General features: G+C 46.0%; 1 protein-coding gene across 1 annotated transcript in view; it reads left to right on the forward strand.

The window, feature by feature from the left end:
- The first annotated feature begins 4,193 nt into the window (after positions 1-4,193).
- LOC110480485 (rho GTPase-activating protein 20) overlaps positions 4,194-25,583 on the forward strand; it is a 29,715-nt gene continuing 8,325 nt past the window's right edge. The window contains exons 1-9 of the mRNA XM_021548435.2: positions 4,194-4,273; positions 17,982-18,064; positions 20,552-20,722; positions 21,239-21,388; positions 21,906-21,947; positions 22,671-22,752; positions 23,577-23,654; positions 23,837-23,903; positions 25,198-25,371. Of these exons, the coding sequence (XP_021404110.2) occupies positions 17,985-18,064; positions 20,552-20,722; positions 21,239-21,388; positions 21,906-21,947; positions 22,671-22,752; positions 23,577-23,654; positions 23,837-23,903; positions 25,198-25,371 (844 nt within the window). The 5' untranslated portion in view covers positions 4,194-4,273; positions 17,982-17,984. The remainder of the gene's footprint in view (positions 4,274-17,981; positions 18,065-20,551; positions 20,723-21,238; positions 21,389-21,905; positions 21,948-22,670; positions 22,753-23,576; positions 23,655-23,836; positions 23,904-25,197; positions 25,372-25,583) is intronic.

Raw genomic sequence — 25,583 nt, forward strand, 5'->3', positions numbered from 1 at the left:
TGGGGGGGAGAGGAAGGCTGTACCTGTGGGACAACCTGTGTGTGTTGTAAATACATTTTTTGCCTGACCTAGCAGCAAAACTATGTGTCACCCCACTCAAATGAATACTAGGCAGGCAGTGAGGGAACATATTGCTAATTGGGAAAAAAACCTTTCACAAAGCAGCAAGTCAGCCATGAGAGGTAAGGGTCCTAAGGCTGAGGGTAAGAAAGGGCAATGACTGGCAACAGTGTCCTGGGAAATGCATACCTGATATGGGGGTTCAGAGGACTGTGGCAAGAAATCCTGTCATAAAACTGACTTTTTGCTATGAAGGAGGAAAGAAAACTTAGTATCTGCCATTTAGAAACATATTCCTTTTAGTAGCCTTCATGCTCTTCAGACATGCCTGATCATTGTGTAGAAGCTGATGACATTTTCAGCCCAGAATGAAGCTACAACACACAAAAGAACCAGGCAAACAGGATGCCAGCAAGCCTTGCAAAAGGAAACACCATGTAAATCAGGGAGAGGAGGTCACAATGACTATAGAATGTATTACTTCTATAGAAGGGGCCAGCTCAACCTTTGGCTTGAGAACAAGATTAAGCCTGGACAACTGTGTTAAATGACATTGTGTAGGGAGGATGTCATGGGCTGGCCTTCACACATCAAAGTTACCATCCAAGTCATGGCACAGGAATACAGATTTTTTCTTTACAGGTCTGACCCATGCCCCAGTAACCCAATCTCCTGCTGTCAGATGCAGCCCATGATGTAGTGCTTGAAGCATTAGGATTAGGGTGTTAGGGTTAGGGTTAGAAAAGGAGGGTCCTCCCTGGTTTCACCTCACTGACAGTGCAAGGCCGGACTTGATGAAGTGTCTTAGCTAGTTCCCACATTTGTTCCTGTAATTAGGGCCACTGGACATCAGAGCATTACATGCACAGGTAGCAGTGTCAGCAGCATGGCAAACCCTGAGTCACACTATGTGTTTGCAGCACTGTAGTGTGCAAAACAAACCAGAAGCATGGGGAAATTGTTTGTTGATCCTGTGCGTTGGCAGTCTCTTTCAAATAGTTTCTCTTCACTATCAAGTAATAAGTCCAAAAAATAAAACAAGATATTCCTAATGGTTATAAATGTTTTCCTTCTGTTCAGCCCTGCTGTGTCTGAGTGGCTCTGTCAGACAGAGACCTCATCACTGCTGCTTTCACAGCAGCGTCATGGAGATCTGACAGCAGCAAAGTTTCCAGCCCTGTCCCATAAACAAGCAGAGCTTTCCAAGCCATTCCCTGCTTGCACTATGTTCTGAAACAAATCCATAACTAGCAAAGGAAACAATTGCAATGGAACGGAATCCCTTGGCTTGTTCTTCATTTTCTAATGTAGATGGAGCCAGAGGTGTGGAATTGGGTCCCTCTATGATGCCTCCCATGGGATAATGAACAGTTTGCATTTCTCCAAAGCTAAGGATTTGGAATAACAGTTGTCAAGGAATTTATTTTTAATGCCCTTTTGAAAACAAATTCCAAACTGTTGGGGTTTTATTTTTTTGGAGGGTGCTGAGTACTTTTTTTAATAAGGTTTTTTTAAGTCTAAGAGCTATAACTCTAAGAGTTTTTAATTCTAAGAGTTGTAACAAATTGGTTTTGATCTGTTTACTAATGGGCTTACCTGCTAGAAAAGGCTGTTTCAGTGGAGCAGTGATATTCAGGGCCCCTTTGAAAGACACCAGGGACCTAAAGACCACTGATGCTGTCAGATTTCCAAGACTGAATTCCTCCCTATAATATCCAGGCTTGCAGCCAATTTAGCTGGCTAGGAGCAGTTGTAGCTTTAAAACATGCTTGATGTGTATTCAGATTTCAAAAAGAAAAAAAAAAAAACAACAAACAAACCCAGCATTGCAGTGATTCAGAAAGATACACAGATGATGGAGTGGAGCAACAAAGTCAAACACGAGCAGGCAAAGCCAACATAAGCAGAGATGACCTTTCTAAATTCCACAGCACTAATTCTGCCCCTTGGAAAGAGTGCCTGAGTATTTGTACCCCAGCCCGATACAACTATTTCCTTTCCCCATATCTGATTCCCTACATGGCTGCTGTGATACCATAAAAAATAACTTGAAAACACACTGGGCTATTTATGATTCTTTTTTTATGAAGACTCGCTGTTCTTCAGAAACTGATCATTCATGGATGTTTCTTGGGCAGGAGGCAAAGAGGAGGGAAGATGATTCTCTGTTTAAGTTTGCTAAAAACTTTAGGAGAAAGTTTTTAGCATTGTTCCTGATATTTTTCTGATCTCTGGCACACAGACACCCTGACTCCACTTGCCCATGCAGTGGAAATAAAGGAACACAGCTGAAATCCACTCAACTACCAGTGGGCATGTAATAAGGTTAGAGGCTCTAAAGCATTTTTATCTAGTATAATGAGTGTTGTTAAACTCAGAATTCAGAGGAAATTACAGCTGCAGATGAAACATTTTCTGCTCACAGATTAGGAAAGAGGTACTTCGGAAAGAAAAGATCAAGAAATATTATCCATGGGAACCCATTGGAAAAGGCTGTGCCATTTAAATTATTGAATTGTTGCTACAACAGTAAGCAGAGCCATATTGAGACTGTGGACACTAGGCATGGAAAAATATGGTTGAAAAGCACTAACAAGCACTAGTCTTGACTGCAGCCTTAAATTAGTCTGTCCCAGTGGTACCTTTTGCTTACAGGAAATGCCTCCTGAGGTATTTCCCAGGAGAACAAGAGCTGATGGGGAGGGACTGCATAGTTTGGAATACTCCACGAATGTGTGTGGAGAGGCAAGGGGGGCAGGGGGGCAGGCGGGAAGAAGGAAGGGAAGGAGGGGACTGGCTGCTTTATTTTGTCTTTTTAAAGGCAAATCGGATTTATGGGGGGGGGGAGGGCAATACTCTTTCATTTTCCGAAAATGTCTTTTATATATCTTACATTCAAAAGTACTTGTTTGGGTTGTTTAGAGACAGAGGAGATGTCATTCCCAAAATTTCACAACTTGTCAAATCTTGTATGCAAAGAGAAAACAAAGATCAGACCACAGAGTACCAGGTGACAAATACAGTATTCCTCATATTTCTTCATAGTTTTTAAAAATCTTTTGACCTTCCAAGATAGTCTGTGTGATTGAGATGCGCTGCGCTCTCGCTTTCTAAAGACTTCAATTTATTTAACTCTTTAAGTAGCTGTTTGCAGGACTGAACCTGTGACATGAAAGAGATCAAAATAGCTTAACGTGAATTAGAGTACATTTTTCTCATGTTATATATCCCTTTCAGCACATCTCCAGAGAGGGTTTTATAACACAGATATTTCTTGAAGTGACAGAACTGTGAAAGTGTGTGCCCTTGGTATGTGTTTATCTTGGAATAGTCTCTCAAGAGGCTTCTTTCTCAACACAGACTTCTTCACAGACAGAAAATTTCCCTGCAGTGCAGAATAGGAAACTTTCTAAAGGAAACTTCATACACAACAACAACTAAAACCCACAAATGGGTTTGGGGGTGGAACGAGGGGGCAGAAAGGGAATGCACTCGGGTCCCTATTGCTTTTCCTGCCTTCTCTATGATAACAGGTACTAGCAGCCGACATCGCAGACAGCCGCCCGGGCAGACCCCACTCTAGGCAGCGCCAGAAAAGGAGCGCAGCAGGAGCTGGGGCCAGTCTCCGAGGGCTGTTACAGCCCACTCTGCTCTCCCTGGTATGGCAAAAATCCCCATGAGAGGAGCCTTAAGAGTCCTAGAGTGGCAAACAGTGCTCAGGTGCCCTGGCGCGCAGGAGGAGCGGCCTTCCAGAACACCCGTGCCCGGCTCTGCCGGCTCCTGTCACTTCTTGGCTCTCCCACCGCGTTCGCCCAGAAAATCGATCTCGCAGCGTCCCTTTCTGGGTCGCTCTTTCTCCGTACCAGCGCCGGGCTCCCGGGCAGCGCCCACCGCGAGCCGGGGCGGAGGCAGCTCGGGGCGGGCTCAGGATCCCTTCCCGTGCCGAAGGGGCTCCCGCGGGGGGCTCGGCAGCCCGGCCGCCGGGGCCGCGCTCGGGGCGGGGGCGCCGCGGCCCCGCCCGGCCCGGCCCGGCCCCGCCCGGCCCCGCTCCGCCCTCCCCGCGCCCGCTGCCGCCGCCGCTCCGGGACCGAGCGCTGGGGCCGCCGGCAGCAGCGGCCAGCAGCCCCCGGCCATGGGCCGCGCCGCGCCCCTGCCGCGGGCATGAGAGCGCGGCCGCGCCCCGAGCCGCGCCGCGGGCTCCGCGCGGAGCCAGGCGAGTACCGGGGCAGCGGGGCGGGCTCGGCACCGGGGCGGCCGCGCTGCGGGGTCGCGGCAGGAATCGCTCGGGGCCGCGGGAGGCTCCTCGGGAGGCGCTGGACGGGCGGGGATGCGGAGGCGGGTGCGGGGCCGGGGTCGCGCCCGCGGTCGGGACGGGAATCCCGCGGGTCTGGCAGCGCCGGTGCGGGAAGCGCGGCGGCGGAGTCGCGGCGGCGGAGTCGCGGTGGCGGAGTCGCGGTGGCGGAGTCGCGGTGGCGGAGTCGCCGCCGCGTCCCGCCGCTGAGCCGCGGAGCTGTCGGGGGTGCGAGCCGTGCGCCCGTGTCGGGACCCTGCCGCCGCTGCCTCGTCCCTTCGCCTCCCCTGGCGACAGCGGCTGCGGCCGGACGGACAGGGCTGCCCGGGCTTCACGGAACCGCAGCTGCCCTTGGTGGCTTTTCAGCTCAACAGAACGAGCAGCAGAATACCGTAATGGCATAAGGTTAGCTTGAAATAATGGAAAATAGGAGGGAAAACTGTAAGCATTTCCCAAAATGCCAGTTGGAAATTCTCAAATGAATCATCCAACACAAACAGTAGCAGAGTGGAACAATTTTCTTTGCAGGGAGTTTCCACTGGAATAAATAGCAAGTTCTGTTAAAAAAATATAAAAATAAAAATTTGCAGCTAGTTGCAATACTTGTAATGTTTGCCAGGGGCTGGAATGTGCCCATGAAATCCTTGTGATCCAGAGTGATGGTTCATTGCATCTTTTGCTGCCAGTTCTTTAGGGCCACTTGAAGTTTTTACCTATGAGCCCTATCTAAGACACAGCTGGCTGGATTTCCCTTTACCTTCTGATGGTCTTCCATATTTAGAACATTCCTTAACATTTGTTTTCCTAAGCAGACCCCTGCCTATTGATGCCTTTGTGTCACCTGGAGCGTTGCTGTGATGGCAACTCCACGTTATGTGCAGGTGATGGAAAATGAGGACCTTTAACAGAATGCTCTTTGCCTCAGCATCACAGCCAGGGTCTCACTTGCATAGCCTCAGCAGCAGGGCCATGAATGCCTGCTTCTGCAGGAGCACAAAGCTCTGTGTAGATTCTATTCCCCAGATGCACAAAGCAGGACCAGGCACTGCACCTCAGCCTTCCACCGATGCCTTCAAGGACCTGGTCATCACTTTGTCCGGCATGACTTTCAGCTCATTAAGCCACCGGTGCTTGATGGGTCATGTACAAATGGGAATGTTCCTGGTCATGCCACAGCTGCCAATGCCTCACTGAGACATTGCTCACACCCTGTTCCTGGGTAAACTTCCTGGGCCCCTGGACCGGTGCTTTCCAGTGAGCAGCTAAAGAGAAGTAAAGTATTTAGTGTGTGAACCAGAGAGAGGTGTTCAGGGGGCTGTTTTGGTAAGCACAGACCTTTTAAAGCTACCCCCCGAGCCTGCAGCTGACTAGTTTTCTCCAAGATCTTGCCTCCTGCACAGGCAATAGCTTGGTTATAGCCCATCTATTTATCGCCCTCTAGTGAGGTCTTAAAAATTAACATAGATTCCTTCCATGAGGAAAGTAAATATTAGAGTTTGTCTGTTTAAAAAGATTTACATTTTCCGAGAGTCAGTGGCTTCAGGGAATCCCTCTCAAACATCATACCACACTTTGGATGGTTGCATAGCCTGATTTTGGATAGGCATGGATACACAATGATAGTGTGTGTCTTCCCTGCAGTCTCTAGGTGCTCAGTGAAGGTCTTTGCAACAACAGCACTGGACACAGTTCCTCTTTTTAACCTGTCTTTAAGTACTGGCGCACTTTAGGTTTTGGCTGAACCCACATGTAGATCACTTGATGGCTCTGGTCTAGGTGATTGCTTATTCCTCTTGGTGCTCCACCTTCCTTAATTATAATTCAGCTGGGCTGGCCCCAGACTTGGGAAGTGGCCTTGTCTTTGCAGAGGAGCTAGCTCCAGGGTCTGCAACTCTTTTAGATTGTAACCAGGGGATGTGATTCAATCACCTGTGTAGTCAGACTGGTTTTACTTCACGGGTGTGGGAGATGATGAGGAATGTACTGTGAGTATGGCTTCTCCTAATTAACCTGAAGATGTAGCGGATGCTTGTTCTTCATGACCAGTGATGAGGGATCTCAGATCCCCTCCTCCTTGCAATGCATAAGATTCTGATTTGCAGCTCTGATGCAGAGATCCTTGTGGATCTTTTCCTAGTCCCTCATGGACAGCCTTACCTCAGCACACCATACTCCATCTTCCTACCTGCCCCAGGCTCAGCACCCCTCTGTCACGCCAGAACCCTTCCAAAACACCCCCAGATTCCTGTATTTGTTCTGTTTACCTTCATCCCTGCACTACTCACTCCTCTACTCTTGCCAGTGACACCATTCAGCTCTTGCTGGAGCAGGTCTGGATACAAACAGCTCTGAGAATGCCCACAGCAGCACTCAGCCCCTCAGGCTGTTGCTCACTTGTGTCCTGCATCACCTGTGTGCAGTCACACCTATGTCACACCTCACCTGTCTCAAACGAGCACCCTCAGCAGCCTGTGGAGCATTGGCAGTGCTGCTCAGGGGACACCCTCGGTGCCTGCCTGGGAGCTGGCATGCAGAGGTCCCCAGGGGCCGTGCTGAAGTGGGATGCTGTGGTGCACAGATGGTTTGTCAGCTAAGTGCCCTGGCAGCTCCCCACCCCTCTGTGCTGCTCAGGGTGCTGCTGGGGAGGGGCTGACATCTCCTCAAGGCAGTGTCAGCACTGGGGGTGCTGACTTCTAACAGAACAGAAAATCTCCTTAACAGCATCTTCTCCACTTCATCCGGGGCTGCAAGTGTGAAAGTCACTGTGGTTTAAAACGAAGCTAAAAACCAATAAACCCCACTCCTTCTATCTTCCACTTCTCTGTGTTTCCTCCTGAGATGTCTTAGAGCTGTGGGAAGAGGAACTGGCACAGGGATGGGTGCTCAGTGCCCTGCACTAGGGATCAGCCCTTCTTTGCTTGTGCACAGTGCTGCTCTCCTCATGTTCCCACAGAGCAAATGGCAGGACAGATAAGGACATGAAAGTTTCCAAAACCAGGCACCCATAGTTAGCCCCTTGGAAAACAGCTGGGGTGGAGTCCAGTTTGTGGCATGTGAGAGAGAAACTGAAGCAAAACAGGATGTTTTTGTGATTTAAAACTTATTTTTCATAATTCCTATTTAAAGGCTCGGTTTGGTTTGGTTTTGAAGTTGTCTGCTACATTTATTGGGAAATTTATAACCCAAAGAGCTTTGTGCATGTATTATGTGTGTATGCAGATGTGTATGTGCACATGTCCTTATGTAGGGATTGTTGATGAAGAGCCTACTGCTCAACCTGAGGAAAATTTTCCTCCTGAAAATTAGTAAAACTAGTAGGTACTAACGGCTAAGTAATGTAATATAAATAATATAAATATATAAGTAATATAAATTCTATGTATCTCTTCTATAAAGCTTGCTGGATAATTGGTTTTTTTTTTTACTCTGAACACCTCAATATTGGAAAGAATGTGTCAAATTATAAAGTGTTTACCAAAGACCCATGAAAATACTCACGACTGGAGGTATTAGTTTATGCATAAACTTGTTAAGCCTGAGTAATGGGAAATGGGGCATAACAGGCAGGTCAGGAAGCCTTTGGGGTCATCTGTACCCCACAATATGTCCTGTATTTAGCCTAATTTCAGCTGATGCAGTTTTCACACTGTAGATGTTAAGGCAAAAGTGAAAAATAAATACTGTGAGAAATTAATGCAGGGAGTAGTATATTAATAGAATAATTGTCTTTAAATTGAAAGTTTCTTGGAGTTTTCCATTGCCTGCCCCTTCAGGCTGTGCTGGAAATGGAGGCACAGAGAGCAACGTCTCCAGAAAGCCCCATGGCCTCTCTCCAGGTGCTCCTGGGGGCAGGTGAACCTTCATGCCTCTGATCCAACCCTCACAACCCCAGCCTTTGCCCTAGCATGGAGAATGAGGGATCATTACTCTGCTTTAGCCTTACTCTGGCTGCCAGGGGATGATATACCCACTCTCACCACCCCCATTCCCTGCAGAACACTGGTATTTTATTACTGCCTTCAAGGGAACACGATTTTCTGCCCTTGTTTTTCTTTTCCTTGGCTCTTCTCTCTGTTTCTGCAGTGGCTTGCAGCAGTTGCTCCTGTAGAATAATTATAACAGTCTTGTGTAGGGAACTTTATGTGCATAGTAGTGATTCCACTGCTTGTATTTTTCCACCTCTCACACCACCAAGGAATGGGACGTGTTCTTAAAGGCCACACAGCCTCACTTGCATTGGTTCATAGCATTCTTTTTAGTAAAGGAATGTGCACATTTCTTTGCTAGCCTTGGCAAACTCTCCCATGGCCTCCAGGTTATTTGATCTTCCAGCTCCTCATCAGCTCTGATCAGCTTCTCTCCCTCCCTTTCTCAGCCCACTGGCAGCTCTTCAGGCTACGTTTTCAAACCTCTCCTTTGCATCTTCTTTTTCACATGGGCTCAGCTGTTCCCTCCTGCTTTCCTTTTCTCAACCTTTGCTCAACTGCTGAGCAATGTCTCTCTCTTGAGCTCTATCACTGCTCAACCCTTACGCCTTCCTGCAACTCCAAAAACTGGCAAAAAAGTGCAATTGTTTAAGCCAAAATCTACTTTTATTTGCCCAGCTCATGTAACTTTAGACTCACAGCTCCACTGAAACTCACTGGATCCTCATTTGAGGTTAGAATGTCTATTTTTCATTTCAGTCAACTGCAGAATTCTGTGGAACTAAATCCTGCAATCCAGCACAAACCTATCCTGGGGTTCAAGAAGTAGTTTGACAGTAAATGCTACTATGATTGTGCCCACACTGATGCCGACAGGCAGATGAGCAAGCAGCAGAAGGAGGAAAATGCCTTTCATGGTGTGTGCTAGCAGAGATGCTGCTGATTAACCAATTTTTCAGGCAGCCAGCTCTGCAAATGCCATTTAACAACGTGTCTGTAGAATGCTAACGGGATGCTTATAAGGCATAAAGGGATTAATGTTCAGCTCTAATGAAATCCAGATGCACAGAGCTGCCTCTTCTCAAAGTCCTTTCTCTGGCCAAGCTGCAAATAAAATGATTTAATCATTGTAAATAGATGAGAAGCACCATCACTCAACACGAAGCAACATTCACTGGGCACTTAAGCTCACAGGCACTGCTGGCACTGCTGGTGGAGGTGCCAGGGTCACCCAGTCCCCTCTGCCTGCAGGGGCACCACTCCTCTGGGGGGAACTTGGGACCTTCCTTGGCGTGCACAATTTGTGCAAGTTTCCATCAGGGCTGGGGGAGGCTGGCTTGGAAACCAGGACAAAGTGCAGGGCAGCTCTGAGGATGGTGAGTCTCTGGTCACCTTGGCCTTGCCCTGGGTGTGTGTGAGAGTGAGGATTTGAACCAGTGTCAGGTGGAGCTGCACTGTCTGCTCAGGAGAGCTGGAGCGTTTCTGCCTTCTAAACTGTTTGTGGATTGCACTTTCTCTTCCTTGTGCAGTTCATGTTTTCCTTTGTCACGCACCAAATCTGCATTTCAAGCACTGGGAGTTAATCTAGACCCTAGCAGGGTCTGGACCACCATACTCATATTCAGAAGCCCTGCATGGAAAAGCTGCAGTAATTCTGCAGCTGAGCAGACCCAGCTGTCTATGAGTTTTTAATTTTTAGTATGGCAGGAGGAGGGGTTTTGAATCAAGAGGAAGGGGGAAAAGGAGTTATTTTAAAGGCACTAAGGAACGTGTTACATTTTTCTGTTCCTCTGGTTTGGCTGCTCTGCAAGTTTTTCATTTTGCCAAAGCTCAATTCAGTGGACTGTTTATTTGCATTTTTAAAGAAGGAACATGATTCTTAATTTACTTTGGCCTCATTGATGAATTTTTATACTGTGAAACCCAGCAAGTTCCTTTTCAATATTATGTATATACAGCTTCACAACAAAGTTTTACACCACAGTACCAACCTAAATTAAATGGTCCAAAAGGCTTTATAAAAGTGTGCCCCCTCTGATTTCCCATTTGAGTAGTATCTGTAATCACCTTTTAATCACTGATGTCATGCTCATCATCAGAGCATGCCTCAGCTTAAGGCCAAAGAACATATATGTGTGTAGAGCTGTGCAGAGGTTTTCTCCAGAGCTATAGAATCATGAATTCCTTGTGAGATGTTCCTGGGCTGGCTTTCAGCATTGGTTCAAAGGAAGGAAAGGAATGAGGAAAGAGTCCTGATATAAAATTCTATCAAAACATGTAGGGGCAATCTGTTGTGATGGGTTTTCACCATGGGGAGAAGCACTTCAGGAAAATCCCAACAGGCACCAATGTTTGGTCTAATCCATTATCAACACATATTTCAAATTTAATTGGCCCTGGACATCAGAATTGCAAGAAAACTATCTGGACCTCCAAGAAAAGGTAAAGAAGTTTTGCAAAATAAGGTTTTACATTTCTCACTGCTTTCCTCTAGCAGCTGTTCATGTCTTGCCAAGCCAAATGCTTAAAATTCAGAAGTGTTTCTGAATCAACATCAATATTTATTGATCTCTTCAATTTCCATCAATTAGTGATTTGCTATGCTAGTGACACAGAAGAGACTTGCATTTGTGTTGTTCAAGGTTTTTCAAACTGATATTGATGCAAAAAATGTGTATCCTTTGGATGTTCAGGGCCTATTCCTGCTGTGGGTGATGACTAAGGAATCATCCTTACCACCAGTAAGCATTTTTCATGCAGAGCTTTTTTTTTTTCTGTTGTTGTCCCAGAATACATAAACACATAGGAATACATAAAGACTAGAATACATAAACGCCCCTCTCTTGCTGAACCTTAGAATTTGCAGAGAAAAGACCACCTGTGGATGTTCTCAGCAGAGGCTGCCTGTAATTTTCAGAGATCCTGTCCACCAACACTATATCAGGCTTGGCAATAGCAGGATTTTTTTTTTTTATTCTTGTATTTTTCAATTTTCACCTCTCTTGTCTGGTTCTGGGACCTCAGAGAGGGAGCACAGAGCTGCAGGTGGGCACGGTGTTTTTTACAGAGGCACAGCTGATGGATGAGAGCTGAGGTTTGCCTTCCTTAAAGCTTTTGGGCCCCTTTTCAGGTGCCTGTCTTTGAGTGACAACTGAGGGGTTTGCTCTGTTTTGGGACCCTGAGCAGTGCCCTGTCATGGGGCTGAACATTTGTGCTGTTCTCCAGGCATGGCCATTGCTGGTGGAGGACAAGGCAAGGCTGTGCTCAGTAGCCAGAAACACAGCCCCAAGCCATGACATCTTCCAAGTGTCCTTATTTGGGTTCCAGCCCAGTGCCATTTAAGAATATCCCCATTAAATCAGCTGCTCAGAAAGACCTGCTGCTGTCAGGAAGACTGGTACTCTGCGTGGTGACGGTCCCCTCTATGCTTTGCAGGACATCCTCCCTCATTGCCATCCACTGTTGGCACTGCTCCAGACTCCAAGGAAGGCACAAGTAATCCATGGGAGCAGGGAAAAAATATGGCATGGAATAGATTAGTGTGAATTAAGCTAATCCCCAGTCACTTCTCTTTCTGCCTCCAAGTGGAAAACCCACTTGGCCCTTGGGAGACAAGAATTGTTTCTCCCAGTCCTGTTTATATGGGACACTTTAAAATAAACCAGCAGGGTTCCATTTCTTGGAAGGAAAAGGAAATATTTCAAAGTGTGTCCTTGCAAACTTGATTTAGTGCTACCAGGCTCTGCATATTTTAAGAAATGTTTTAATTTGTTTGGAGCTGTGTATTAGCAGTAAGGGAGAGGGAAGCAGTTAGTGAAACATGACAGGAAGATGAAGTTGTGTAAAATGGCTCAGATAAATATTTACACCCAAGTTTCTTAGCTCTGAGTGCACATCAGAGGTTCATACAGAGCATGTTTTTTGCTGGGCCTGCTCTGTTTTGGAGCCTTCTCTCTGCTGGGTCATGCTGCCTGCCTGGCTGGCAGCGAGCTGGAAGGAAGCTGGTTAGCAATGCCTGGTCATGATCACTATCATGGGACCACTATCTCTGCATCTTCACAGAATCACGGAATGCCTGAGGCTGGAAGGAACATTGGTCCATCCTCCCTGCTCAAGCAGAGCTGTCCCACAGCTCAGTGCACAGGATTGTGAGCAGACAGTTCTGGAACATCTCCACAGAGGGAGACTCCACGCTCTCTCTGGGCAACTGTTCCAGTGTTCACTGAACCTGCACAGTAAAGTTCTTCCTCATGTTCAGAAGGAACTTCCTGTCTTCCAATTTCTGCCCATTGCCTCTCGTCCTGCTCAGCACCACTGAGCAGAGCCTGGCTCCAGCCCTGACGCCCTCCCTGCAGATACTGATGGATATTGATGAGGTCAGCTCTCAGCTGTCTGCTCTCGGGGATGAACAGGCTCAGCTCCCTCAGCCAGTCCTTGTAAATGAGATGATCCAATCTTCCCCTGGCTGAGAATTGTGAAAAGATAGAGAAACCAGTGCTGAAAACAAATCACAGCCTGGGCTTTTGTTTTGCTCCTAGAATTCCAATCACCTTTAAGAGACACTTGGAGAAGAAGTGGAGGGTTTTTAATCTTATTCTGAGCTGGGCAGGAAACCAAGGATGAGAAGAAAAAACATCTCTTCTAAGGAGCTGATGGCATGATGTAGAAAGGAGTGGAGCTTTCCAAGGCAGCATCAGCCAGGACCGGGCTGGCAGACTGGCACAGCACCCTGGTGAGGCTCAGGGCAGAGAGCTGGCCTGCCTCCCAGTGGGTGCCCTGTGATGGATTTCCCATTTGGAGCAGGGGGAATGGCTGCAGGACAGCAGCTGCTGGAGCCCCTGCTAAAACTGTTCCAGCTTGAGGGGTCACAGTCACCCTGTACAGTTTGCTGAGTGGCAGGTGAAGTCTGGGAGCAGGGTGAAGGAGACAGCAGCCATGTGAGTGCACTTTTCCCTAAATTCAATTTAACTGTAAATCTACATACAATGGCTAGCTCAGGTTTTTTTCAGTTCATGTAACCTAATGCCTGATTTCCTTTTATGCACTAAACAATTTTCTCTTCTGTTTCATTAGCTTTCTCTAGTGGCATTTCCTAACTGGAAATGCAACAGCAGTCTGACATGGGTACATGGTAGGAGCATCCAGCACTCACATGAACAGTGCAGGAGGCAGCAGTGCCCACATTATCTCATTAAGAGACTTTTGTAGGCATGCCTCTGCTAATGTAAACTCATTATTGGAGAGAACAGCAGCAGTTGTTTTCACATGGGTGGATCCAAGTCCAAGTGATGAATTGTTTCTCTACTCTTAACTGGGTTCTTAAATGTTCTTTTAAATGTTGCCTGTAAACTAAGTGGCCATGTGCTACATTTATATAGTAACTTTTGCCCTGTTCCAGTAGACCACTGAATTGCCCTGTTCCACTGACAACTGTGATCAGCTGATCAATAGCAGTGATTTCCTATCTGCTCTGACACCACATGCTGATACTGTGAGGAGAATATTTGTAGGAGATAGTGTTTCACAACATCCATACAAGAAAAAGAATAATCTTGATGTTGTGGGCTCTGAACAATCTGTGATGCTCCAAATAATCAAAGCCATTGTGACCCATGTTTTATTCTCTCTGACCATGTCTTTAGCAATAAGCCTCCCTGACAGATAAGATTATCAGCATGAAATGGACTCTGAATCCACAATTATAAGAATTGGGTTGGCTTTTTTTGTTTGTTTTTTTGTTTGTTTGGTTTTTTTTGGATGAGTATATGGTTCCCTTTAATCATCTTTGCAGCTGGGAAGTGGACTGTTTGCCTAATGAGAGGAGAGTGATGCTGACAGTTTAATGCTCCACATAAAGAGTAACAGAACCTGGCAGCTAAGAGGCTGGGGTTGAAGAAAGCACAGTGTGGTTTCAAAGACACAGTGTATCAATGTTTATGAAACAAATATTTCAATTTATATTTTGCAGAAAAATAGCCCTGTTAAACATTATTTTTTTCATTTCTGAATGGCGACTAAACCAAATAGCATCATTCCAGTGCCACAGGCATTGCAAACTTTGACCAGCTATTGTCAGAAGGAAAATCCACCCTGTGCTAAGCAGATGTCATTATTTTTCAGCTCCATCCCACCTTAACTATTTGGAGAATAACATTCAAGTGCAGAGGTCAGTGGGGAAAAAAAAAAAAAGCCACTGCTGCTGGCCAGCTGAGCCGATAGCATAGACCATACATGGATTTGGAATGAAGGGCATCAGACTCACAACCTCCCTGGTGCCAAGTAATACACAGCTAAAATCAGCAGCTCAGAGATGAGTAATGCACAAACACGGCCCAGAGCGTTAGAAGTGTTCAAGCACTTCCAGAGTATGTTGGGTAAATGAGTATCTGTTTCCATGGCACCAAAACAGCCCAGAGATCACGCCATGTCCTTCAGCAGCTCTGTGATTCCATGCCCAGTGAATGAGAGCAGAGCTGACCTCCAGGGAAAGCACAGCCTGGCTTCAGCGTGGAGGAGCACAGCGAGGTCTCCTCTTCATGCAGAAACAATGCTCAGGGGCAAGGGCTGCCCAGTGCTGCTGGCAGCCAGGTGAGCCTGGCTGGGAGCCCAGCCAGCCCTGCTCGAGCCCAGCCTTTGGGCAGGAGGGTGAGGGGGCTCCAGCATCACACACAGGACTTGTAATGCTGCTTCTGTGCAGTGAGATGGGGTTTTTTTTTGCAATAAAACCATAAAAGTGTAGAGCTTAGAAACATGCTGGATTCAGAGTGCATTTACAGGGCACTGTGAGAGCAGTCAAGGTGTTAGGAGATTCTGTCCTGGTGCAGCAGTCTTAAGAAAATATCATTTGCATGGGCTGACCCATGCACAAATTGTTTAAAATGAGATACACAGCTATGTTCTCCCATGCAGTGAGGGAGCACTCAAGCAACTGTTTTACTTTGTATGCCCACTGAAACTAAAGGCTGAACAATTTATCGTTCCTCTATTAAATATGCAAATTAAGTATGTTAACCCTTAAATTGTGCCAATTAGCTGTGTTAAGTTTCCTCAGATTGTTGTTTTAGAGTGGTGAAAATGATTGTCTTACCTACAGTACAGGGATTCCATAATCTCAGTGAATTCCTGCCAAAGGAACGCGACTGGCTAGGATCAAGGAGACTTTGCCTAAAGTCTTGGAAAGCAATTTTTTGTTTGCCTAGAGTCTGTTTGGAGTCAGGCAGTGGACTTCTGGACAGCTGATGATCTCTGCATTTTTTTCAGATAGATCAAGTATGTCCTGTAGTCACAGCATTTCACTGGAAACTCACGGTGCTGTCTTTGTTAGACTTCCAAGGGTAGCTCAGTGCCTGCTGAGGTGGTGCTGCAGGACAGGTCCTCAGACAAGGCTGCTTGGATGGCACTGCTGTCACCATTCAGAAACAATGGTCAGAAGAAGAAATCCACCAGCACTGACTCCCTGAAGTTTATTCTGGGATAAATGCCCTCCTACACTAACATTCCATCATGTCTGTCTTTAGCACCACTTGTAGCCCAGAAGAGAGTGGTTTTGGAGTGGCCAGAATTATTGCCTTACCTACAGCCAGGTATTGTGTGCCGTGGGATTCTTTGGCACAGGAGATCTATCAGGAGCAAGGGTTTATTGCAGTGCCATTGAACACATTGCTGCAGTCTCACTGCCCCTGGCACAGAGGTGCATCAGCTCACCCTGTCTTCATCACTGATCTCTGCAGTGGCAGCTGCTGGCATTTGCCCCCAGGCATCCACACCCATCCTTGCTGCCCACCTTAAGATAATTCATGACTGATGATTTGCTGCATTTTGTTTGTAGGAATTTATCCTATTAAGGCACTTCCAGAAGCCAGATGTTCTGTTTTAGTAGGGACTTCCTTTTTTTAAAACAAGCATTTGTGAGCTGATGTTATTTTTATTCAGTTGTCCTTGTGAAACTTCCAGAGACAGATTTTTGCTTGGAAATGTCACAGCAGGGTATGAGGGAAAAATTGCTGTCCATCTGCCTCTGTCTACATATGTACATGCACCCAGGGAACCTGCTTAGGGAGCACTAAGGATACTGCAAAGCTGAATATTTATAATTAGGAAATTGATTTATTAAGTCACACTTGCAGGCCCACTCCAACTTCGAGTTATGTGATCATACATCCTTTTTCACAAGGCCATCTGTGCTTTGGAGGCTTCTGTTGGACCTGATCAGGCATGGAGTCAGGAGTTTGTGTTGTAGAAAGCTCTACCCTGTAGGATTCTCAGTCCTTGGCTGCAGAAATCAAAAGGAGTCTTGTAAAGTAAATGGGAGATGAGGAGGATGTCCCTTCCCTGGCAGCTGGACTCCACTCCAGCCTCTGCCATGCATTCCCTTTCTGAACAGCATTAAATCACTTCCACCAACTTCTATTTTCTCACACAAAGCCCTGGAGACAGACCTGCAGCCGTGCTGAGCTCCTGTAGCTCCAGGGAGGGTAATCAGAGGCAAGCACTTCAAACCAGCCCCAGCCAGCCTTCCAGTTTGCTCTGAAAAACCTGACACAACGTGGTGATCATCAGTCACACAAATTGACTGAAATGGTTCTGTCCTTTGCACTTCCATCACTGATATGAGGATAATACCTTCCTCTGACATCACAAGAATGGTAATGTTGTCATAAGGTGCTGAGCTGTAACAGCCTTGCATTCTCAGAGATGGGACCAGTGAGCTCACATGCAATGAATGTTTTCACTGCTCAGCACAGACCTTGAAAATTATACAGTTAACAAAAGCAACATCCTTTCCCCATAGGAGGCCTCCCTCATCAACCAGCAATCGTGGTTTCTTTTATTCTTAGATTTTTTCATATTTTGTAACATTCAGAAGTCAAAAGATCAGTAAGCCTCAACATGCTCTGAACTTCCTGGCACTTAAAGCTCCAACATAGGCAAATGCTGAAATTAGAAATGAGCCACGGGACAGATTTTCCCATGCTTACTAATCAAGAGTCACTGATATAGGGATTTCTCTCCCAGGCTAAAATCTCTCATCTTTCTCCAGCACAAAATTTACTTAGCAAATAAAATGAGACCTGTGACCTCTGTGTATGCTGACTTGGATTGTTATAATTTCTAACTCGTAGGTCTCATCATTACAGTCACCCCAGTTCTGTGTTAAACAAATCTTGGTGGCTGTGGCTGTTATAAAAGACACAAATGTCTTGAGGTTAGGCTGCCTGGAGAGGGGTCTGGTAACAATCTGTTTGCTGAACCTGTGAGTTATGGAAAATTAAAATAGAGAAAAATCTACTAAGGATCCTCATCCATTCCTCCAGCTGATAAAGTACAACTCCCTAGAGTATTACAAACTCTTCATATTTTTGTCTGGTCCAGTTTTACATTGTATTTCTATACCTTTCCTTAGAAACTATTTCATGGTATGAGTGTTTGGAAGTTTTTCTTGAACTTCATACTCTGTTTTTTCCCTCTGTTTATTCATATAATTACTTTGAAATTTGGCTGTGAAAACATAAATGTGAGAGCTGACCAGTGTTTTAATGATCAGGAAGGGGAGGGAGGTGTCTGACAGCACAGCTCATGGCTTTCAGTTATGAGGTTTCATAATTATTAGCTAGACAAAAAGAGAATTTGAAGAGTGCAATGAGCAGGTTTGCTTCCAAGGTGGCCAGGCTAACCTGAATGTCTTTTTGCTTTTTGTCTTGCAGAAGATGAAGCCCATCGTCCAGAGAAGACGATCTACCTCATCTGCCATTACTAAAGCACTTGGAAAATCAAAGTCCCATTCCAGGTAGAAAAAATGCCTTTCTGACTCCTCTTTCCATCTTTCTGCCTGCACAGACTGAAATCAAATTGGTTTTCAAACCCATTTAACCATGTTGAGGGCAATTTGGTCCTGTGGCAGAGGCAGGTGGGGGCAGGTGGAGAGGGACAAGGCACCAGAGAGACGTGGTGCCTTGCAGGACATGGGCTGATGCAGATTTAGCACCCCTGAGGAGCATCCTGCCCTTCAACCTCAGAGTTTCCCTGTGCAGCCACCCCCAGCTTACTCACTGCCAGAGCCCCCTGCTCCATGTGCTGGGCTGCCAGGGGGAGGGATGTCCTGGGAATTGTTTCTGGCTCAGCTCCAGGTACACCTGGGCAGGTGAGGGGGCTGGAGCTGCTTCTGGAGATGCAGGGAGTGGTGGGAGGCATGCCCTGACAGCCCTGTGCAGGATGGTCTCAGCTCAGAGCACTTGTTGGAAGAGCTGCCAGACTCAGACATGCTCCAGGCCAGGTCTGTCCCTGTCGGGGGGCAGCAGCTTTCCCTTATACCAGCTCGGGCAGTGGAGAGCTGCCCCCATGCCTGCACCTCCACTGAGTGTCTGCTGATGCTTTTCCTGCAGTGTGAGGCACCAGGAGTGTCAGCAGAGCCAGGGATGTTCCAGACATGCACATTTTCTGCTGAAACACTGAGTGTTCTTACTTAGCCCTGAGCTGAGCAACCTCAGTCCAGTGGGAGCTGAGTCCTTGACCTCATCCCCTCCTGCAGCACTGTGTCACTGTGCCACAAATAAGGGGATACCATGGTCCTTTCTGCCTTGCTCTGATAGCAGTCTTGTAAATAACATTCCCTGAGGGATTTGTTCAGTTTGATTTTTTATTTCTTTGCAAGAAGGAGAAGAACTGATTGACACTTTGATATGGACCAGCCCTCCTGAAGAATATCCCTTTTGTGTCCCACCATTGGTGATGGATGCACAGCACAGCCTGCTTCTCTGGAATGGGGGGGGGAGTCTCAGTCTCACAGGACCATTTAATATGAAGGGCAGGACTGATTTTCATTTGGTTGTCACTTGACAAAGTTATGTGACTTCTTTTTTTGTTCCTCCCACCCCCTCTAAATTGCAGTAGGGAAAAAAAATAAAAAAACAAACGTGAGGAAGAGAAACAAATTCTTGACTTTATTTGGCTGGAGAACATCCTCATGAGGGAGGAAAGCTTTAAATGTTTCTTGTGATGAATTGCTATGGAGGGTGCTGGTCCAATGCCATCTTTGCTCAGGCCATGAAAGTATCTGTGAGATTTTTTTTGCTATCCTGCCATTGTGTTTATAAAGCTGGGTAATCCTCCAGCTTTAGAAAATCCACTGCTTGGGATTGTGAGATGCTGTGGCTCCCACTGCTCAGCTGATGGACATGGAGAGCTTTTGATATCATATCTGAAGGTGATTAAGCTTCTCACTTACAGCCCCACAGCCGCAGAAGTCAAGATTCACTTGGTAGTGGCTGTGGAGGAGGGAAGAGGGAATTTCTGTTTGCCAGAGTGCAGGTGTTCCTGTGACTGGGGGAGGATTTTAGTAAAGCAGCTAGTGGCTGGTTTTAAACTCATTCCTGAAATCAGGTGAGTTCAGTTATGAGGCCAGTGGAAATTGAGTTAAGACCAACATCAAAAATACTACAATTACAGCTTGTGTGGTTTTTTATTTGTTTGTGTAGAGTGTCCTCAGACTAGAGGGTAGAGAGTAGAGCAGCAGAGGGAGAGCAGAATTGCTGAGGGGTGAATGGAAGGCAAATATCCTTGCCTGCAAGCAAGATACACATTTTTGTCTATCTGCAGAGACAGCAGGATCTCTGTGAGGCTTTTTCCATGTCAGTCTAAGGCCATGTCTCAGAGGTTCACTAATTAAGTCAGGCTCACCACACAAACACACTGTGTGAGCAGGAGCTCTTCCATGCTCATGCAGCACATCCCACACGCTGAGACCCAGAAATGGCTGGGGGAGCTGCTGTGTGCTGAGCCCACAGCAGTGCTGAGGAGGTGCTCTGGGCGTGCTGAGGTGCAAACCAGGAGACTGCACTTGGCAGAGCTCTTCCAGCTGGGGACAGCACAGGGAGAGGGTCTGGTTCAATCTCCAGCCCACCTTGTTGACTGAAGTCAGCATGCAAAAACCCTCAGGGATTTTTGGAAATGGTGAGCACCTTTATGAATCTCAGAAGAAACAACAAGCTGGATGGCTGCCAGGCAAGCCAGAATCAGATGTCTGGAATTAGATGAGTACATGTAGTTCATTTTGCTGCAACTCTTGTGCTTACAAATTGTTCAGTCTGGATGGAAAACACGCACAGAAAGGGCAGTGCCCCCCACACCCAGCTGAGCCACGCCATGAGCCACAGGGTTTCCATGTTCAAGTCTTAGCTCACACACATGTGTAGGAAGTAAGACTACCTGAATGAGAAATTACTCAAAAACTACTATTTCAGCAGACTGTCTTGTGCTTTTTCTTCTTTTCCTCTAGGGAAACTACTCTTTCCTCTTCCCATTCAGACAATGGGCTGCCAAGTGGGGTGTTCAGTAGCCCAGGCTCCACCTTCATCCTGGACGAGCGAGTGCAGCTAACAGTGGGCCTGCAGACCCAGGAAAGACATCTCATTTTGTTGAGTGATGTGCTGGTCATTGCCAAGTCCAAGTAAGAGGAATTTCCACTCATTCCTTTTCCCCAGTAGCTGCTGCTGAAGCTAGGCTCAGCATGTGGTGGGATTTTTGGGGCTGTACTGTGCAGAGCCAGTTGTTGGGCTCAATGATCATGTGGGTACCTTCCAACTCGTGAGATTCTATGAGGCTCTGATCTGTTTGTGGAGCACCCAGCAGCCTCCAAAACAATGCTTCTTTGGAAATGTGGATCTAAAATGTAGCATTTCCCCCTTCCACCTTCACAAATTCTCCTTGGTATTAATGTTTTACTCCATTTGTCTGAAGCAAAAGGTTGTCTAATCAGTTTTGCCCATTTCCTTGTGAGGTTGCTTGAAGATACACTATGAGGGCAAGAGGCAGAAGGACAAAGCTGACTTTCAGTCTGACTCCTTCTGTCACATATAAATTAAGAGCTCTAACTGCATCTGCATAACTTGAAAAGGAGCATGATATGACTCTGGAGGTCTTAATGTTACTCTCTGGCCTAAGGAATTAATAATTTCCATTGTAGATCCTCCTCCAGCCTGAAGCTGAAAAAGCAAGTGCATCTGAGTGAAGTGTGGACTAGCACCTGTCTCAGCGAAGTGACAGAGAAAAAGATGAGTCCTGAGAATTCATTTGTCATTGGCTGGCCTGTCACCAACTATGTTGTCACCTTCAGGTATCTTATCAGACATCAGACCACCCTGTAGCTACTCAGGTCCCCTGTGTCAAGTGAAACAATGACTGAGGCTAAAGGGCCCATTTCCTTTTCCATTTCCTTACCCTGGAACCCGGGCAACCTGTGCTGGCAGCAGTAGTTCTAGGAACAGCAGACTTTGGGGAGGAAATACTAGGAGAAAGAAAATAGTAATTAAAGGTCACTGCAAAAATAATGAGGGCCCACAAGGTGAGTTAACTCAAACTTCACAGAAAGGGAATTGTCTCTTATCTGAACAGTCACCAGTTTGACAGGAAACCTGGTCCAGTTTGTTGCTGGGGTTTTTTTTTTTGTTATTATTATTTTTGTTAATTTGTTAAAATAGAACAGAAGAAGGAAAGGACTGTGCTTTTGTTCCAGGGCTTTGCAGGAAGCAACTTTGACTTACAGCCATATATAAATGAAATTGGGTAGAGTTGCCAAAGGCTGTTACCCATTCAGCACTTGTTTGATGATCTGCCTCCCTTTTTGTCTTCAGCTCAGCTGATGTGAAGGAACGATGGCTGTCAGTGTTACTGAGGTAAGTGACCCTCCTTTCATCCTCCTTCCAGGTGTTTCCTCTACAGGCTTTAGAGAAATTTGCCCATCAAATTGTGCTCTGGTTTTCAGCATGTTAAGTGTCTAAGTGTTGTTTGAAAAATCCACCTTTGAAATCTGAATATAGATGCCCCTAAGAGAGTGTAAAATTGGTGTTAACAGATGGGAAAAAACGGGATGTACCAGAAAATGGTATTATTGGAGCATCCTTTTCCCTTTGGAGCTGGAGGTTGACTTTGCTAATCACTGTGGAACTGTCACAAGTGTTACTGATTCTTCAGATGGTTTTGATTAGAACTAAAATTTTTATTATGTTGCATCTAGAGGCTACAGTTTTTTTCTCTTTCTTTTATGTTTTATATGTTGCTTCCACTAACACCCAGACAAAGGTGTTTATATAGAGACAAAGAGGGGTAGAAATCCTCTGATTTGTGCAGACAGTAGTGATCCTGAGGGAACACTGGAAGGTATTATGCAGGACACATCTACCTGCACTGAAGTACTGCATGTGGGGGATTGTTAGTCTTTGTGCCCCAGGTAGATAAAGAAGTCAGTAAGAGCACGTGGCCTCACTATGAACATTACATTCATGTATGTCATAATTAATCTGTATTTATTACAGTGCCAAGGGGGACATCCCATCCAAATTTTAGGGCTCATCTCAAATTTGGCTGGGAAATTACATCCTTTTTTCTTTGACTTTCAGGCATATCAATGAGGTAAAGCAAAATGAGTATCTGAAGAATCTGACCCTTCAGATTGTTGTGCTGGATGACAACTGTTCTTCTGTAAGTAAAGCTAAGAACCTGCTCATCAGATCAAGACTACACAGGGCTCTGTGGAGTAAGGGAGGGAATACAGGGCTGTGCTGGTATTCCAGCATCTGTGTATCTGCATCCTTCCCACTTGGAGGGTTTTGGTATGACAAATGAGGAAGTAGCCAGACCCTTACCAAACAGCACTTAGTTCTTAAAGTTATTCTTCATCTCTGACTATTTTTCTCTTTTCCTTTTGCTTAAGTTCAAAATTCATGACATTTTGTGGCTGAGTGGCACAGTCAATTCCTATTTCCATTGCTATGAATTGAAGATATTGATCACAGAGTCACTGGTGTGTTGTCTTGAACTAATTTACTGGAATGTGTCCCAGTCTAGCATACATTTCATGGCTTCATGCCGAGCTTGGTGGGTCACATTTGCCTCCTGGGTGTTCTTCCTTCAACGAGTGACCCCTGACACTCATGGTTGATGAGCCATGTTCCATGTTCACCCTTTTGAGTGACAGTGGCACTATAATCAGCCAAACACTGATGGGATCAAACACAGCATCTAAGTACCACTCACCTGCTGTGATTTCTGCTGGATGAAATCTTTGGATGTTATAATAGACCCATGATAGAAGAAGTAGTGGGCAATAGCTTTCATGTTTTATACCCATCATCCTTTCTGGTGTAGCTTAAATTAGTACAGCTCATCCAACCATGAACATTTAGTAAAGACAGTCATTAGACAGAGATGCGACATCTTCCCCAGAATTTGAAGCTACGGAAAACCACAACCAAACTTCTCACCTTTGTCTTAGCTTCCTGTATTTTCTCTGTTTGCCTTTCTAGACTACTGCAGTCAACGTGTCCAATGTGGAAACTGCAGAGAGTGTGATGAAGAAGACCCTTCTACAGCTTGGGCTCCCTGTAAGTGGCAGGTGACAGATGTTAGCTAAGGATGCTGGCAGCATCTGCTTCACAGGACAGTGTGGGTGTGGATAAGTGTAGATTTGCTGTCTGTTGCTTTCTGAGTGAAGGGCAACCTCATGGACCCTCACTCTGGCCCCTCTCAACTGACATTTTTCTCTTCTTTGTCTCTCACCCAACAGGGCAGGACCAGTGAATACCACCTCTGGGTGGTCTCAGGAAAAGATGAGCCTGCTTACCCTCTCATTGGTAAGAGCCCTCCCATGCTGAGCAGCATTTTGATGCTTAATTCTGACACCAGAGGAACAAGTAATAAATTGTACTAGCGTATGTGGCAGAGAAACATCACAAGTTGCACTCTTCACTTAAAAAGCAATAGTCGGGACACTGTTCTTGATGTAAGATGTGACATCAAGTTGGTGTGAGATGTCACTTGGCTTCTATTGTCTCAGCATCTACATTTAATCAAAGTATGGTGATATCTTTGGAAAATTTGACACTTACCTCACTTTTCCAAGCAAATCTGGGTGCATTTCTGGGTGGGAGCCCACCACACTTTTCAGTAGATGCTCCAAATAAATGGGAGATCCTTAGGCTGGCCCAAGAAGTGCCTTCTTTGCAGCAGGTGTGCTGCAGGGGTAGAACGTGCCTCAAAGCCTAATCCAATCCCTCTGGCTGCTGGTATGAGCTTGCAGAGCTACAAGTTTGGAGGTTGGTCCTACTCTCCTGCTCAGCTTTTCAGGTGTCTCCTCACAGGCAGAGCAGGAGGTCAGGGGCAGCCTCAGCCCACCTTCACCGTCTGTGACAGAGGTGTCCACTGATCTCTGTCAGACAGAGCATCTCCTGACACCTCCCAAGCCCTTTGCCTTCGGGCTCTGTCAGAACCAAACCAATTGCTGCAGCCAGGTGGGCATTCAGCAAGAGTGTTTTAGATCTTGAGGAAATCATTTTGGCAACTGAAAGAAGCAGAATTTTTCCATGGTCTGTTGGTGAATTACAAGCCTCTAGTTAGGCAGCTAACATGGTTATCCTTGTACTTGTTTGGTACTTATTTATTTTTCATTTCAGTTCACAAATAATGAAACTGCTTTCCACACAAAATGTTGCACCATATTGAAAACCCCATTTGTTGCATATGGGTTGTTATCTTCTGAACTGCTGCCTTAATCCAATGCTAAACTGACATCACAAGTACGTGTAGGCCACTTGCATCAATGCCTTCACAGGCTGTTTATTTGAAAACTTTCCTTTCTAACAATTTGTGTTTAGGTTTTAGAAACTCCTCAGGCTTGAGGGAGGGTAGGTGTGTATATGGGGGTTTTGAGGACAATCACAATGGTGTTTGAGTGCTACAGATCTGTAGGGGATTATTTCAGAAATAGAAGAAACATTTTAAAATAAACCACTGAATTTTGTTAAGTTCTAAGCATTCACCATGGAGATCACCAAAGCTGGAATTTTCCAATAATAATATTGGAAATATTAAGAGTTTTTAATATAGCTCTGCATTTTTGCTTGCTCTTTACACAACTCTGCTCAACAGGGCACGAGCATCCCTTCAGCATCGCCTTGAGCTGTCTCCGTAACCCTGCTGACCAGCAACAAAGAACCAACAATAACACTCTCCTGGCTGATGGGACAGCTCAGCTCCCAAAGGAAAAACAGTGTCAGTTTGTCCTGAAACCCAGACTCCAAGCTCCAATGCAGCTGAGGAGAGGTAGGGGCTGCAGGAGTGTGGTACAGCCAGATAGAGACTTTCTTGCTGTCCAGTGCAGTGCTGAACTCTTCTGGCATCAAACATGTATCCCAGAGTTGCTCTCATACCTGAATGCAAAGAGGAAGAGATTGCAGAGAGGTGAAATTTCTCTGTGCAAATGTTCTGACTTAGCTTTCAGTCCTTCATTAGTCTTCAACTGCAAGTCATTGTAA

The sequence above is a fragment of the Lonchura striata genome, chromosome 14 (genome assembly GCF_046129695.1).
Source record: "Lonchura striata isolate bLonStr1 chromosome 14, bLonStr1.mat, whole genome shotgun sequence".
NCBI lineage: Eukaryota > Metazoa > Chordata > Aves > Passeriformes > Estrildidae > Lonchura > Lonchura striata.